General features: G+C 50.3%; 1 protein-coding gene across 1 annotated transcript in view; it reads right to left on the reverse strand.

Moving 5' to 3' along the window:
- LOC139256184 (WD repeat-containing protein 70) overlaps window positions 1–16335 on the reverse strand; it is a gene marked incomplete at both ends in the record, with an annotated part of 84642 nt that overhangs the window by 11711 nt on the left and 56596 nt on the right. Inside the window, 3 exons of the mRNA XM_070874130.1 lie at window positions 5652–5736; window positions 10008–10107; window positions 15526–15700. Of these exons, the coding sequence (XP_070730231.1) occupies window positions 5652–5736; window positions 10008–10107; window positions 15526–15700 (360 nt within the window). The remainder of the gene's footprint in view (window positions 1–5651; window positions 5737–10007; window positions 10108–15525; window positions 15701–16335) is intronic.

The following is a 16335-nucleotide window of genomic DNA, read 5'->3' on the forward strand; positions in this document are numbered from 1 at the left end:
GGCATTCAAGGAGGAGATCCTGAGGGTTCAGAGCAACTTTATTCCCTTAAGAAAAAGGGTGGGACTAACAAATCTAGAGCCCCCTGGATGTCGAGGGACATACAGGGTAGGATAAAGAAACAAAGGGAGGCTTATGACAGATACCGAGGGCTAAATACTACAGAGACTCGAGAGAGGTATAGAAAGTCCAGGGGTGAGATTAAAAAGGATATTAAGAAAGCAAAGAGAGAGCGGGAAAACATTTTGGCAAGTAAAATCAAGGAAAACCCAAAGATGTTTTCCCAATATATCAGGAGCAAGAGGATAACTAAAGAAAGAGTAGGGCCTATTAGAGACCATGAGGGTAATCTGTGTGTGGATGCGGAAGACGTGGGTATGGTTCTTAATGAATACTTGGCATCTGTTTTCACAAAGGAGAGGGGCAATGCAGACTTTGAAATCAGGGAGGAGGATTATGAAATATTAGATGAAATAAACATCGTGAGAGAGGAAGTATTAGGGGTTTGAAAGTGGATAAATCCGCAGGCCCGGATTAAATGAATCCCAGTCTGTTAAAAGGCTTTTGACAAGGTCCCACACAAGAGATTGGTGTGCAAAATTAAAGCACATGGTATTGGGGGTAATATACTGACATGGATAGAGAACTGGTTGGCAGACAGGAAGCAGAGAGTCGGGATAAACGGGTCCTTTTCAGAATGGCAGGCAGTGACTAGTGGGGTGCCGCAGGGCTCAGTGCTGGGACCCCAGCTCTTTACAATATACATCAATGATTTAAATGAAGAAATTGAGTGTAATATCTCCAAGTTTGCAGATGACACTAAGCTGGGTGGCGGTGTGAGCTGTGAGGGGGATGCTAAGAGGCTGCAGGGTGACTTGGACAGGTTAGGTGAGTGGGCAAATGCATGGCAGATGCAGTATAATGTGGATAAATGTGAGGTTATCCACTTTGGTGGCAAAAACAGGAAGACAGATTATCTGAATGGTGACAGATTAGGAAAAGGGGAGGTGCAGCGAGACCTGGGTGTGATGGTTCATCAGTCATTGAAAGTTGGCATGCAGGTACAGCAGGTGGTTAAGAAAGCAAATGGTATGTTGGCCTTCATAGCGAGAGGATTTGAGTATAGGGGCAGGGAGGTCTTACTGCAGTTGTACAGGGCCTTGGTGAGGCCACACCTGGAATATTGTGTTCAGTTTTGGTCTCCTAATCTGAGGAAGGACATTCTTGCTATTGAGGGAGTGCAGCGAAGGTTCACCAGACTGATTCCCGGGATGGCAGGACTGACATATGAAGAAAAACTGGATCAACTGGGCTTATATTCACTGGAATTTAGAAGGATGAGCGGGGATCTCATAGAAACATATAAAATTCTGGCGGGACGGGACAGGTTAGATGCAGGAAGAATGTTCCCGATGTTGGGGAAGTCCAGAACCAGGGGTCTCACTCTAAGGATAAGGGGTAAGCCATTCAGGACCGTGATGAGGAGAAACTTCTTCACTCAGAGAGTTGTTAACCTGTGAAATTCCCTGCCGCAGAGAGTTGTTGATGCCAGTTCACTGGATATATTCAAGAGGGAGTTAGATATGGCCCTTACAACGAAAGGGATCAGGGGGTATGGAGAGAAAGCAGGAAAGGGGTACTGAGCGAATGATCAGCCATGATCTTATTGAATGGTGGTGCAGGCTTGAAGGGCCGAATGGCCCATTCCTGCACCTATTTACTATGTTTCTTGGTCGGCCGGCGTGGACATGATGGGCCGAAATGGCCTCCTTCCATGCTGTAAATTTCAATGATTCTTTACTCCCAGTAACAGGGCACTGAGGGACATTACTCCCAGTAACAGGGCACTGAGGGACATTACTCCCAGTAACACGGCACTGAGGGAGATTACTCCCAGTAACAAGGCACTGAGGGACATTACTCCCAGTAACAGGGCACTGAGGGACATTACTCCCAGTAACAGGGCACTGAGGGACATTACTCCCAGTAACAGGGCACTGAGGGACATTACTCCCAGTAACAGGGCACTGAGGGACATTACTCCCAGTAACAGGGCACTGAGGGACATTACTCCCAGTAACAGGGCACTGAGGGACATTACTCCCAGTAACAGGGCACTGAGGGACATTACTCCCAGTAACAGGGCACTGAGGGACATTACTCCCAGTAACAGGGCACTGAGGGACATTACTCCCAGTAACAGGGCACTGAGGGACATTACTCCCAGTAACAGGGCACTGAGGGATATTACTCCCAGTAACAGGGCACTGAGGGATATTACTCCCAGTAACAGGGCACTGAGGGACATTACTCCCAGTAACAGGGCACTGAGGGGGCTATTACTCCCAGTAACAGGGCACTGAGGGATATTACTCCCAGTAACAGGGCACTGAGGGACATTACTCCCAGTAACAGGGCACTGAGGGACATTACTCCCAGTAACAGGGCACTGAGGGATATTACTCCCAGTAACAGGGCACTGAGGGACATTACTCCCAGTAACAGGGCACTGAGGGACATTACTCCCAGTAACAGGGCACTGAGGGACATTACTCCCAGTAACAGAGCAGTGAGGGATATTACTCCCAGTAACAGGGCACTGAGGGACATTACTCCCAGTAACAGGGCACTGAGGGACATTACTCCCAGTAACAGGGCACTGAGGGACATTACTCCCAGTAACAGGGCACTGAGGGACATTACTCCCAGTAACAGGGCACTGAGGGACATTACTCCCAGTAACAGAGCAGTGAGGGGGTATTACTCCCAGTAACAGGGCACTGAGGGACATTACTCCCAGTAACAGAGCAGTAAGGGGGTATTACTCCCAGTAACAGGGCGTTCAGCTTTTTATATTCGGAATAAGGTGGATAAATTAACTGCGCAGACAGCAGTTAACGGATATGATATAATTAGCATCACTCAGACATGGCTCCAGGGTAACCAAGGCTGGGAACTCAAAACCCAGGGGTAGGGGTATTCAACATTTATTGCTGGATGATGTGGAATTGGTATGCGTGGAGCTACGGAATACCAAGGGGCAGAAAACGCTAGTGGGAGTTATGTACAGACCTCCAAACAGTAGTAGTGAGGTTGGGGACGGCATCAAACAAGAAATAAGGGATGTGTGTAATAAAGGTACAGCAGTTATCATGGCAGACTTTAATCTACATGTTGATTGGACAAACCAAAATGCTAGCAATGCGGTGGAGGAGGATTTCCTGGAGTGTATTAGGGATGGTTTTCGAGACCAATATGTCGAGGAACCAACTAGAGGGCTGGCCATCCTAGACTGGGTGATGTGTAATGAGAAAGGACTAATTAACAATCTTGTTGTGCGAGGCCCCTTGGGGAAGAGTGACCATAATATGGTAGAATTCTCTATTAAGATGGAGAGTGACACAGTTAATTCAGAGATTAGGGTCCTGAACTTAAGGAAAGGTAACTTCGATGGTATGAGACGTGAATTGGCTAGAATAGACTGGCGAGTGATACTTAAAGGGTTGAAGGTGGATAGGCAATGGCAAACATTTAAAGATCATTTGAATGAACTTCAATAATTCTACATCCCTGTCGGGAGTAAAAATAAAACCGGGAAGGTGGCTCAACCGTGGCTAACAAGGGAAATTAGGTGTTAAATCCAAGGAAGAGGCATATAAATTGGCCAGAAAAAGCAGCAAACCTGAGGACTGGGAGAATGTTAGAATACAGCAGAGGAGGACAAAGGGTTTCATTAGGAGGGGGGAAATAGAGTATGAGAGGAAGCTTGCCAGGAACATAAAAACTGACTGCAAAAGCTTCTATAGATATGTGAAGAGAAAAAGATTAGTGAAGACAAACGTAGGTCCCTTGCAGTCAGATTCAAGTGAATTTATAATAGGAAGCAAAGAAATGGCAGAACAGTTGAACAAATACTTTGGTTCCGTCTTCACCAAGGAAGACACAAATAACCTGCCGGAAATACGAGGGGACCGAGCGTCTAGTGAGGAGGAACTGAAGGAAATCCTTATCAGGCGGGAAATGGTGTTAGGGAAATTGATGGGATTGAAGGCCGATAAATCCCCAGGGTCTGATAGTCTGCATCCCAGAGTAATTAAGGAAGTAGGAATAGTGGATGCATTGGTGATCATTTTCCAACAGTCTATCGACTCTGGATCAGTTCCTATGGACTGGAGGGTACCTGATTACCACTTTTTAAGAAAAGAGGGAGAGAGAAAACGGGTAATTATAGACGGGTTAGCCTTACATCAGTAGTGGGGAAAATGTTGGAATCAATTATTAAAGATGAAATAGCAGCGCATTTGGAAAGCAGTGACAGGATCGGTCCAAGTCAACATGGATTTATGAAAGGGAAATCATGCTTGACAAATCTTCTAGAATTTTTTGAGGATGTAACTAGTAGAGTGGACAAGGGAGAACCAGTGGATGTGGTGTATTTGGACTTTCAAAAGGCTTTTGACAAGGTCCCACACAAGAGATTGGTGTGCAAAATTAAGGCATATGGTATTGGTGGTAGTGTACCGATGTGGATAGAGAACTGGTTGGCAGACAGGAAGCAGAGAGTCGGGATAAACGGGTCCTTTTCAGAATGGCAGGCAATGTATAGTGGGGTGCCGCAGGGCTCAGTGCTGGGACCCCAGCTATTTACAATATACATTAATGATTTGGATGAAGGAATTGAGTGTAATATCTCCAAGTTTGCAGATGACACAAAACTGGGTGGCGGTCTGAGCTATGAGGAGGATGCAAAAAGGCTGTAGGGTGACTTGGACAGGTTAGGTGAGTGGGCAAATACATGGCAGTCGCAGTATAATGTGGATAAATGTGAGGTTATCCACTTTGGGGGCAAAAACATGAAGGCAGAATATTATCTGCATGGTGGCTGATTAGGAAAAGGGAAGGTGCAACGAGACCTGGGTGTCATGATACATCAGTCATTGAAGGTTAGCATACAGGTACAGCAGGCGGTGAAGAAGGCAAATGGTATGTTGGCTTTCATAGCTAGGGGATTTGAGTATAGGAGCAGGGAGGTCTTACTGCAGTTGTACAGGGCCTTAGTGAGGCCTCACCTGGAATATTGTGTTCAGTTTTCGTCTACTAATCTGAGGAAGGACGTTCTTGCCATTGAAGGAATGCAGCGAAGGTTCACTAGACTGATTCCCGGGATGGCTGGACTGACATATGAGGAGAGATTGGATCGATTCGGCCTGTATTCACTGGAGTTTAGAAGGATGAGAGGGGATCTCATAGAAACATATAAAATTCTGACTGAACAGGACAGGTTAGATGCGAGAAGAATGTTCCCGATGTTGGGGAAGTCCAGAACCAGGGGACACAGTCTAAGGATAAGGGGTAGGCCATTTAGGACTGAGATGAGGAGAAACTTCTTCACTCAGAGAGTTGTTAACCTGTGGAATACCCTGCCGCAGAGAGTTGTTGAGGCCAGTTCATTGGATATATTCAAGAGGGAGTTAGATATGGCCCTTACGGCTAAAGGGATCAAGGGGTATGGAGAGAAAGCAGGAAAGGGGTACTGAGGGAATGATCAGCCATGATCTTATTGAATGGTGGTGCAGGCTCGAAGGGCCGAATGGCCTACTCCTGCACCTATTTTCTTTGTTTCTATGGTAGTTCAGTAATTGCAGAAACTCACATTGGGAAGATGTTGGGTAGACCAGATGCCACATTCAGAGGTTTACCGAAATTCCTCAGATCCCAGGTTTTGATGGTGTCATCTCCTGGAAAACACATGCAACATTTTAATCTGGCGAGCTGTGGGAGGTTGCGATAATGTGAGGGAGATGGGTACGAGCCCCCTCACTCAGTACTCTGCCTCTCACCCAGTGTCCATCTTCTCAGGAACACCGGGATTCTCGTTCCGTCACCAATCCCAAACTCCCTCACATGCAAACCCCCCCCGGGGACAGAACAATTCACACCCCCCCGGAGACAGTGTGTGGTCTAATAATTCACACCCCTCCGGGGACAGTGTGTGGTCTAATAATTCACTCCCCCCCGGAGACAGTGTGTGGTCTAATAATTCACACCCCTCCGGGGACAGTGTGTGGTCTAATAATTCACCCCCCCTCCGGGGACAGTGTGTGGTCTAATAATTCACACCCCTCCGGGGACAGTGTGTGGTCTAATAATTCACCCCCCCTCCGGGGACAGTGTGTGGTCTAATAATTCACCCCCCCCCCGGGGACAGTGTGTGGTCTAATAATTCACACCCCCCCCGGGGACAGTGTGTGGTCTAATAATTCACCCCCCCCCCCCCGGGGACAGTGTGTGGTCTAATAATTCACACCCCCCCCCCCCCCCGGGGACAGTGTGTGGTCTAATAATTCACCCCCCCCCCCCCCCGGGGACAGTGTGTGGTCTAATAATTCACCCCCCCCCCCCCCGGGGACAGTGTGTGGTCTAATAATTCACACCCCCCCCCCCCGGGGACAGTGTGTGGTCTAATAATTCACCCCCCCCCCCCCGGGGACAGTGTGTGGTCTAATAATTCACCCCCCCCCCCCCCCCCGGGGACAGTGTGTGGTCAAATAATTCACCCCCCCCCCCGGGGACAGTGTGTGGTCAAATAATTCACCCCCCCTCGGGGACAGTGTGTGGTCTAATAATTCACCCCCCCCCCCCCCCCCCCCGGGGACAGTGTGTGGTCTAATAATTCACCCCCCCCCCCCCCCCCCGGGGACAGTGTGTGGTCTAATAATTCACCCCCCCCCCCCCCCCCCCCCGGGGACAGTGTGTGGTCTAATAATTCACCCCCCCCCCCCGGGGACATTGTGTGGTCTAATAATTCACACCCCCCCCCGGGGACAGTGTGTGGTCTAATAATTCACACCCCTCCGGGGACAGTGTGTGGTCTAATAATTCACCCCCCCTCCGGGGACAGTGTGTGGTCTAATAATTCACCCCCCCCCCGGGGACAGTGTGTGGTCTAATAATTCACACCCCCCCCGGGGACAGTGTGTGGTCTAATAATTCATCCCCCCCCCCCGGGGACAGTGTGTGGTCTAATAATTCACACCCCCCCCCCCCCCGGGGACAGTGTGTGGTCTAATAATTCACCCCCCCCCCCCCCGGGGACAGTGTGTGGTCTAATAATTCACCCCCCCCCCCCCCGGGGACAGTGTGTGGTCTAATAATTCACACCCCCCCCCCCCGGGGACAGTGTGTGGTCTAATAATTCACCCCCCCCCCCCCCCCGGGGACAGTGTGTGGTCTAATAATTCACCCCCCCCCCCCCGGGGACAGTGTGTGGTCTAATAATTCACCCCCCCCCCCCCCCGGGGACAGTGTGTGGTCAAATAATTCACCCCCCCCCCCGGGGACAGTGTGTGGTCAAATAATTCACCCCCCCCTCGGGGACAGTGTGTGGTCTAATAATTCACCCCCCCCCCCCCCCCCCCCGGGGACAGTGTGTGGTCTAATAATTCACCCCCCCCCCCCCCCCCCGGGGACAGTGTGTGGTCTAATAATTCACCCCCCCCCCCCCCCCCCCCCCGGGGACAGTGTGTGGTCTAATAATTCACCCCCCCCCCCCGGGGACATTGTGTGGTCTAATAATTCACCCCCCCCCCCCGGGGACAGTGTGTGGTCTAATAATTCACCCCCCCCCCCCCGGGGACAGTGTGTGGTCTAATAATTCACCCCCCCCCCCCCCCCCCGGGGACAGTGTGTGGTCTAATAATTCACACCCCCCCCCGGGGACAGTGTGTGGTCTAATAATTCACACCCCCCCCCCGGGGACAGTGTGTGGTCTAATAATTCACCCCCCCCCCCCCGGGGACAGTGTGTGGTCTAATAATTCACCCCCCCCCCCCCCCCCCGGGGACAGTGTGTGGTCTAATAATTCACCCCCCCCCCCCCGGGGACAGTGTGTGGTCTAATAATTCACCCCCCCCCCCCGGGGACAGTGTGTGGTCTAATAATTCACCCCCCCCCCCCCGGGGACAGTGTGTGGTCTAATAATTCACCCCCCCCCCCCGGGGACAGTGTGTGGTCTAATAATTCACCCCCCCCCCCCGGGGACAGTGTGTGGTCTAATAATTCACCCCCCCCCCCCGGGGACAGTGTGTGGTCTAATAATTCACACCCCTCCCCCCGGGGACAGTGTGTGGTCCAATAGAAACATAGAAAATAGGTGCAGGAGTAGGCCATTCGGCCCTTCGAGCCTGCACCACAATTCAATAAGATCATGGCTGATCATTCCCTCAGTACCCCTTTCCTGCTTTCTCTCCGTACCCCTTGATCGCTTTAGCCATAAGGGCCATATCTAACTCCCTCTTAAATATAGGTCCCACACAAGAGATTGGTGTGCAAAATTAAAGCACATGGTATTGGGGGTAATGTACTGACATGGATAGAGAACCGAGTGAACCTTCTCTGAACTGCCTCCAAAACAAGTATATCCTTTCTTAAATATGGAAACCAAAACTACACGCAGTACTCCAGGTGTAACCTCACCAATACCCTGTATAACTGTAGCAAGACTTCCCTGCTTTTATACTCTATCCCCTTTGCAATAAAGGCCAAGATTCCATTGGCCTTCCTGATCACTTGCTGTACCTGCATACTATCCTTTTGTGTTTCATGCACAAGTACCCCCAGGTCCCGCTGTACTGCAGCACTTGGCAATCTTTCTCCATTTAAATAATAACTTGCTCTTTGATTTTTTTCTGCCCAAGTGCATGACCTCACACTTTCCAACATTATACTCTATCTACCAGATTTTTTGCCCACTCACTTAGCCTGTCTATGTCCTTTTGCAGATTTATTTGTCCTCCTCACACATTGCTTTTCCTCCCATCTTTGTATCGTCAGCAAACTTGGCTATGTTACACTCAATCCCTTCTTCAAAGTCGTTAATATAGATTATAAATAGTTGAGGTCCCAGCACTGATCCCTGTGGCACCCCACTAGTAACTGGTTGCCAACCAGAGAATGACCCATTTATCCCGACTCTCTGTTTTCTGTTCATTAGCCAATCCTCTATCCATGTTAATATATTACCCCTAGCCCCGTGAACTTTTATCTTGTGCAGTAACCTTTTATGTGACACCTTGGCAAATGCCTTCTGGAAATCCAAATACACCACAACCACTGGTTCCCCTTTATCCACCCTGTTCATTACATCCTCAACGAATTCCAGCAAATTTGTCAAACATGACTTCCCTTTCATAAATCCATGCTGACTCTGCCTGACTGAATTATGTTTTTCCAAATGTCCTGCTACTGCTTCTTTAATAATGGACTCCAACATTGTCCCAACCACAGATGTTAGGCTAACTGGTCTATAGTTTCCTGCTTTTTGTCTGCCTCCTTTTTTAAGGGAAAAGGAATGTGGTACACTGATCTTCCAGGTGGGCTTTCCCTGTTCTGTTGGACAGCAGATCAGCAGTGATCTACAGAATGAGGAACACACACACACATTCTGATGACATCCCTGGTTGTAACGTAGGTTTGGTGCCTATTCCTTGTGCAGAAACAAGCAGGGTCCGACAGGCATTCCCACTCACAGATACAGGTACATACCACCACGTGATGCCAGGGTATTCCCACTCACAGATACAGGTACATACCACCACGTGATGCCAGGTATTCCCACTCACAGATACAGGTACATACCACCACGTGATGCCAGGTATTCCCACTCACAGATACAGGTACATACCACCACATGATGCCAGGGCATTCCCACTCACAGATACAGGTACATACCACCACGTGATGCCAGGGTATTCCCACTCACAGATACAGGTACATACCACCACGTGATGCCAGGTATTCCCACTCACAGATACAGGTACATACCACCACGTGATGCCAGGTATTCCCACTCACAGATACAGGTACATACCACCACGTGATGCCAGGGTATTCCCACTCACAGATACAGGTACATACCACCACGTGATGCCAAGGTATTCCCACTCACAGATACAGGTACATACCACCACGTGATGCCAAGGTATTCCCACTCACAGATACAGGTACATACCACCACGTGATGCCAGGGTATTCCCATCATATGAAAAGCTGAGGCAGGACGTGTCACTGCCAGGAACATGTGCCTGCCGATTGTGAAACTTCGTATGAACCTAAAAGATAAAGCAACAAACAATGATTCGCAAATACTCGGGGCACCACCCAGTGACGTGACGAGACGTAATCAAAAACACTCCCCTACCCAGACACACTCCAAGCTCACCGGGCAGTGTCTGAGAGGCACCTCCGGGGGCACACCCAGCTGCCTTACATTGGAACACAGGTCATAGGGACAGGAGGGGCCCCTCGAGGGAGCACGGGGGCAGGATGGGCCCCTTGAGGGAACACGGGGGCAGGAGGGGCCCCTCGAGGGAGCACGGGGGCAGGAGGGGGCCCCTTGAGGGAACACGGGGGCAGGAGGGGGCCCCTTTAGGGAACACGGGGGCAGGAGGGGGCCCCTCGAGGGAACACGGGGGCAGGAGGGGCCCCTCGAGGGAACACGGGGGCAGGAGGGACCCCTCGAGGGAACACGGGGGCAGGAGGGGGCCATTCAGCCTCTCGAACTTATCAATCGTTCAATGAATTAATGGCTAGTCTGTACCTGAATTCCTACTTCTGCCTTAGCTCCATATCCCTGGATAACCTTATCCAATAAAAATCTATCGGTCTTGAAAGCTCCAATGTGGCAGCTAACGGGAAAAAGAATCTCGAGGTGCTCTGTCGGCTTTTTAACAGTAAAGGGATTAAGGGGTTATGAGGAGCGGGCGGGGAAGTGGACCCGAGTCCATGATTGTATTAAGTAGCGGAGCAGGCTCGAGGGGCCGTATGGCCAACTCCTATTTCTTATGTTCTTATGATTTGGGACCAAAGTGGAGAATGATTGATGGAGGGAGCAGGTATGGATAAGGCACTAAATTTATCTCGACGTTTACCAAGGAAGAGGACTCGCCAAAACTATGGTAAATGGAGGAGGTTGCTGGGATACTGGATGAGATAAAAATAGATAAAGCGGTTCCAGAAAGGCTGATGGTGATGAAAGTGGTTAAGTCACCCGGTCCGGATGGGGTGCATCCTCGGATACTGAGGGAAGTTAGGGTGGAAATTGCAGAGGTGCTGACCACAACCTTCCAATCCTCCTGAGATACGGGGTGGTGCCAAAGGGCTGGAGGATTGCAAGTGTTACACCCTTGTTCAAAAAAGGGGATAAGGATAAACCTGGCAATTACAGGCCAGGCAAACTTTCAGACAATAATGCAGGAGAACAGCAACAGACGCTTGGATAAGCACGGGTAATACTCAAGCGGCAGCACGGATCTGCTGCAGCCCAATTTATTTATTTAAACTGGTCGTTCACGGGATGTAGGCATTTATTGCCGTCCCGAATTGCCCGTGAGGTGGTGGTGGTGAGCGCAGCAGGAACAGGTCAGTGCGCATCGTTTTTCTACAATCCAGTCAATCGCCCGCGGGAAGGAGAAACCGCGATTTCAGGGCCATTATCTGAGGAGTTGTGAATGGAACTGAACACTGTGCAGTCAGCAGCGAACATCCCCACTTCTGACCTTATGATGGAGGGAAGGTCATAGATGAAGCAGATGAAGATGTTTGGGCCGAGGACACTGGCCTGAGGAACTCCTGCAGTGATCTCCTGGGGCTGGGATGATTGACCTCCAACCACCACAACCACCTTCCTTTGTGCTAGGTATGACTCCAGCCAGTGGAGAGTTTTCCCCCTGATTCCCATTGACTTCCCTTTTACTCGGGCTCCTTGATGCTATTCTCAGACAAATGCTGCCTTGATAGCACTGTCGACTACACATGATTGAGAGTAGACTGATGGGGCAGTAATTGGCCAGACTGGATTTGTCCTGCTTTGTGTGGACAGGACATAACTGGGCAGTTTCCCACATTGTCGGGTAGATGCCAGTGTTGTAGCTGTACTGGAACAACTTGGCTAGACATGCGGCTAGTTCTGGAGCACAAGTCTTCAGCACGACAGCCAGGATGTTGTCGAGACCCACAGCCTTTGCTGTATCCAGTGCGCTCAGCCGTACGGGACTGGACAGGTTAGATGCGGGAAGAATGTTCCCGATGTTGGGGAAGTCCAGAACCAGGGGACACAGTCTTAGGATAAGGGGTAAGCCATTTAGGACTGAGATGAGGAGAAACTTCTTCACCCAGAGTGTTCTTAACCTGTGGAATTCCCTGCCGCAGAGAGTTGTTGAGGCCAGTTCATTGGATATATTCAAGAGGGAGTTAGATATGGCCCTTACGGCTAAAGGGATCAAGGGGTATGGAGAGAAAGCAGGAAAGGGGTACGGAGGGAATGATCAGCCATGATCTTATTGAATGGTGGTGCAGGCTCAAAGGGCCGAATGGCCTGATCCTGCACCTATTTTCTATGTTTCTTGATATCACGTGGAGTGAATCGAATTGGCTGAAGACTGACTTCTGTGATGGTGGGGACACCAGGAGGCGGCCGATATGGATCATTTCCTCTGCACTTCAGTCTTGTCTTTTGCACTTATGTGCTGTGCTGGGCTCTGCCATCATTGAGGATTGGGATATTCATGGAGCTGCCTCCTCCCGATAGTTTAATTGTCCACCACCATTCACGACTGGATGTGGCAGGACTCCAGAGCTTTGATCTGATCCATTGATTGTGGGATCGCTTAACCCTGTCTATAGCACACTGCTTCCGCTGTTTAGTATGCATGTAGTCCTGTGTTGCAATTTCCCCGGGTTGGCACCTCATTTTTAGGTACGCCTGGTGCTGCTCCTGGTATGCGCTTCTGCCCTCCTAATTGAACCAGAGTTGGTCCTCTGGGTTGATGCTGATGGTCGAGTGAGGGATATGGCAGGCCATGAGGTTACAGATTGTAGTGGAATACAATTCTTCTGCTGATGGCCCAGAGCGCCTCATGGATTCCCAGTTTTGAGCTACTAGATCTGTTCTGAATTGATCCCATTTAGCACTGTGGTAGTGCCATACAACACGATGGAGGGTGTCTTCAGTGTAATGACGGGACTTGGTCTCCACAAGGACTGTGCTTTCATGGCCAGTATTAAAGTGGCACTGCTGTAAATGCTGAAAAAGGCATTCACAGATCAATGGTATATAACATATCAGTGTGTGACTGGTAGATTGGTGAGGATGAGGTCAAGTAGATTTTTTCCCTCATGCCGGTGTTTTCACCACCTGCTGCAAGCCCAGTCTGGCAGCTATGTCCTTCAGGATTTGGCCAGCTCGGTCAGTAGTGGTGCTACCGAGCCACTCTTGGTGATGGACATTGAAGTCCTGTATCCAGAGTACACTCTGTGCTTTTGCTACTCTCACTGTTTCTTCCAAGTGGTGTTCAACATGGAGGAGTACGGATTCATCAGCTGAGGGAGGGCGGTAGGTGGTAATCAGCAGGAGGTTTCCTTGCCCATGTTTGACCTGAAGCCATGAGACTTCATGGGGTCTGGAGTCAATGTTGAGGACTCCCAGGGCCACTCTCCCTCCTGACTGTATACCACTGTACCATCCCTGGTTGTTGTGTCGGTAACCAGTTCTGAGGTCGATGCCGGGCGCTTTTATTCTTCTTGTTATTTTGGCAGTGATTGTGTACAACGGAGTGTCTCGCTGGATCATTTCAGAGGGCAGTTAAGAGTCACTATCAGCCAGACCGGGTAAGGGCAGAAAATGTCCTTCCCTAACAGGCATTACTGAACCAGATGGGTTTTTATGACAATCCGGTAGTTTCACAGTCACCATTACTGACACTAGTTCATTATTCCAGATTTATCAATGAACTAAATTTAAATTCCCCAGCTGCCGCGGTGAGATTTGAACCAACGTCCCTGGATCATTGGTCCAGGCCTCGGGATTACTGGTCCGGTGATGTTACCACGACGCTGCCATTCCCCCCGATTGTGTTCAACTAACTTCATTCGGTTTTTGACGAGGTGCACCAGTGCAGCCTTCGGCCGCCTGAAGAAAAGTGTGTTTGAAGACCCGGACCTCAAAACTGTCACCAAGATCATGGTGTACAGGGCTGTAGTAATACCCACCCTCCTGTATGGCCCAGAGACATGGACCATGTATAGTAGACACCTCATCCCCACCACCCAGCTCATGGTCTACAGGGCTGTAGTAATACCCACCCTCCTGTATGGCCCAGAGACATGGACCATGTATAGTAGACACCTCACCCCCACCACCCAGCTCATGGTCTACAGAGCTGTAGTAATACCCACCCTCCTGTATGGCTCAGAGACACGGACCATGTACAGGAGGTACCTCACCCCCAGCTCATGGTCTACAGGGCTGTAGTGATACCCACCCTCCTGTATGGCCCAGAGACATGGACCATGTACAGTAGGTACCTCACCCCCAGCTCATGGTCTACAGGGCTGTAGTGATACCCACCCTCCTGTATGGCCCAGAGACATGGACCATGTACAGTAGACACCTCACCCCCAGCTCATGGTCTACAGAGCTGTAGTAATACCCACCCTCCTGTATGGCTCAGAGACATGGACCATGTACAGTAGGTACCTCACCCCCAGCTCATGGTGTACAGAGCTGTAGTAATACCCACCCTCCTGTATGGCCCAGAGACATGGACCATGTACAGTAGGTACCTCACCCCCAGTTCATGGTCTACAGGGCTGTAGTAATACCCACCCTCCTGTATGGCCCAGAGACATGGACCATGTACAGTAGGTACCTCACCCCCAGTTCATGGTCTACAGGGCTGTAGTAATACCCACCCTCCTGTATGGCCCAGAGACATGGACCGTGTACAGTAGGTACCTCACCCCCAGCTCATGGTCTACAGGGCTGTAGTTATACCCACCCTCCTGTATGGCCCAGAGACATGGACCATGTACAGTAGGTACCTCACCCCCAGCTCATGGTCTACAGGGCTGTAGTAATACCCACCTTCCTGTATGGACCAGAGACATGGACCATGTACAGTAGGTACCTCACCCCCAGCTCATGGTCTACAGGGCTGTAGTAATACCCACCTTCCTGTATGGCCCAGAGACATGGACCATGTACAGTAGACACCTCACCCCCAGCTCATGGTCTACAGAGCTGTAGTAATACCCACCCTCCTGTATGGCCCAGAGACATGGACCATGTACAGTAGACACCTCACCCCCAGCTCATGGTCTACAGAGCTGTAGTAATACCCACCCTCCTGTATGGCCCAGAGACATGGACCATGTACAGTGGACACCTCAAGTCACTGGAGAAATACCACCAACGGTGTCGCCGCAAGTTCCTGCAAATCCCACACGCTCCCCTCCCCCAGCTCCGACCCCTTCCGCCCCCCGCCTCTCTCCCACTCCCTCCCCCACGCCCATACTCCCTCCCTCCCCCACCCTCCCACTACCCCCCCCCCCACGTCCCCACTCCCTCCCCCACGCCCCCACTCCCTCCCTCCCCCACCCCCCCACTCCCTCCCCCACCCCCCCACTCCCTCCCCCACCCTCCCCCTCCCCGCAGCAGGTACCATGCTGGTGTTGAATGAAAGCACACTCACATTGAGAGTCCTGTCCCAGATCTGAATAGAGCCATCCTGACAGGCGGCGGCGATGAACTTGCCGTCCCTGCTGTACACACAGGTGGTGGGAACGGCCCGATTCCCCTGTGCCGATCGGGGTTTGAAAACTTCCTTGTGTTTCTTCTCATTGTTCATGTCCCAGGTCCGTACCGTCCTAACACCACAAACAGTCACATGATCAGTAACAAGGCACACTAACCACTGATAACCAGTCACCGCACGAACCAGTGAAATCGGCAATGTTCTCCAACACTATCCCTGTATTTATTCACACTCTCACACCCCTCTCTAACACTATCCCTGTATTTATTCACACTCACACACCCCTCTCTCTAATACTATCCCTGTATTTATTCACACTCTCACACCTCTCTCTTACACTATCCCTGTATTTATTCACACTCACACACCCCTCTCTCTAATACTATCCCTGTATTTATTCACACTCTCACACCTCTCTCTTACACTATCCCTGTATTTATTCACTCTCTCACACCTCTCTCTTACACTATCCCTGTATTTATTCACACTCTCACACCTCTCTCCAACACTATCCCTGTATTTATTCACTCTCTCACACCTCTCTCTTACACTATCCCTGTATTTATTCATTCTCACACACCTCTCTCCAACACTATCCCTGTATTTATTCACACTCTCACACCTCTCTCTAACACTATCCCTGTATTTATTCACACTCTCACACCCCTCTCTAACACTATCCCTGTATTTATTCACACTCTCACACCCCTCTCTAACACTATCCCTGTATTTATTCACTCTCACACC

This window comes from Pristiophorus japonicus, unplaced genomic scaffold (assembly GCF_044704955.1).
Source record: "Pristiophorus japonicus isolate sPriJap1 unplaced genomic scaffold, sPriJap1.hap1 HAP1_SCAFFOLD_688, whole genome shotgun sequence".
NCBI classification, from domain to species: Eukaryota; Metazoa; Chordata; class Chondrichthyes; family Pristiophoridae; genus Pristiophorus; species Pristiophorus japonicus.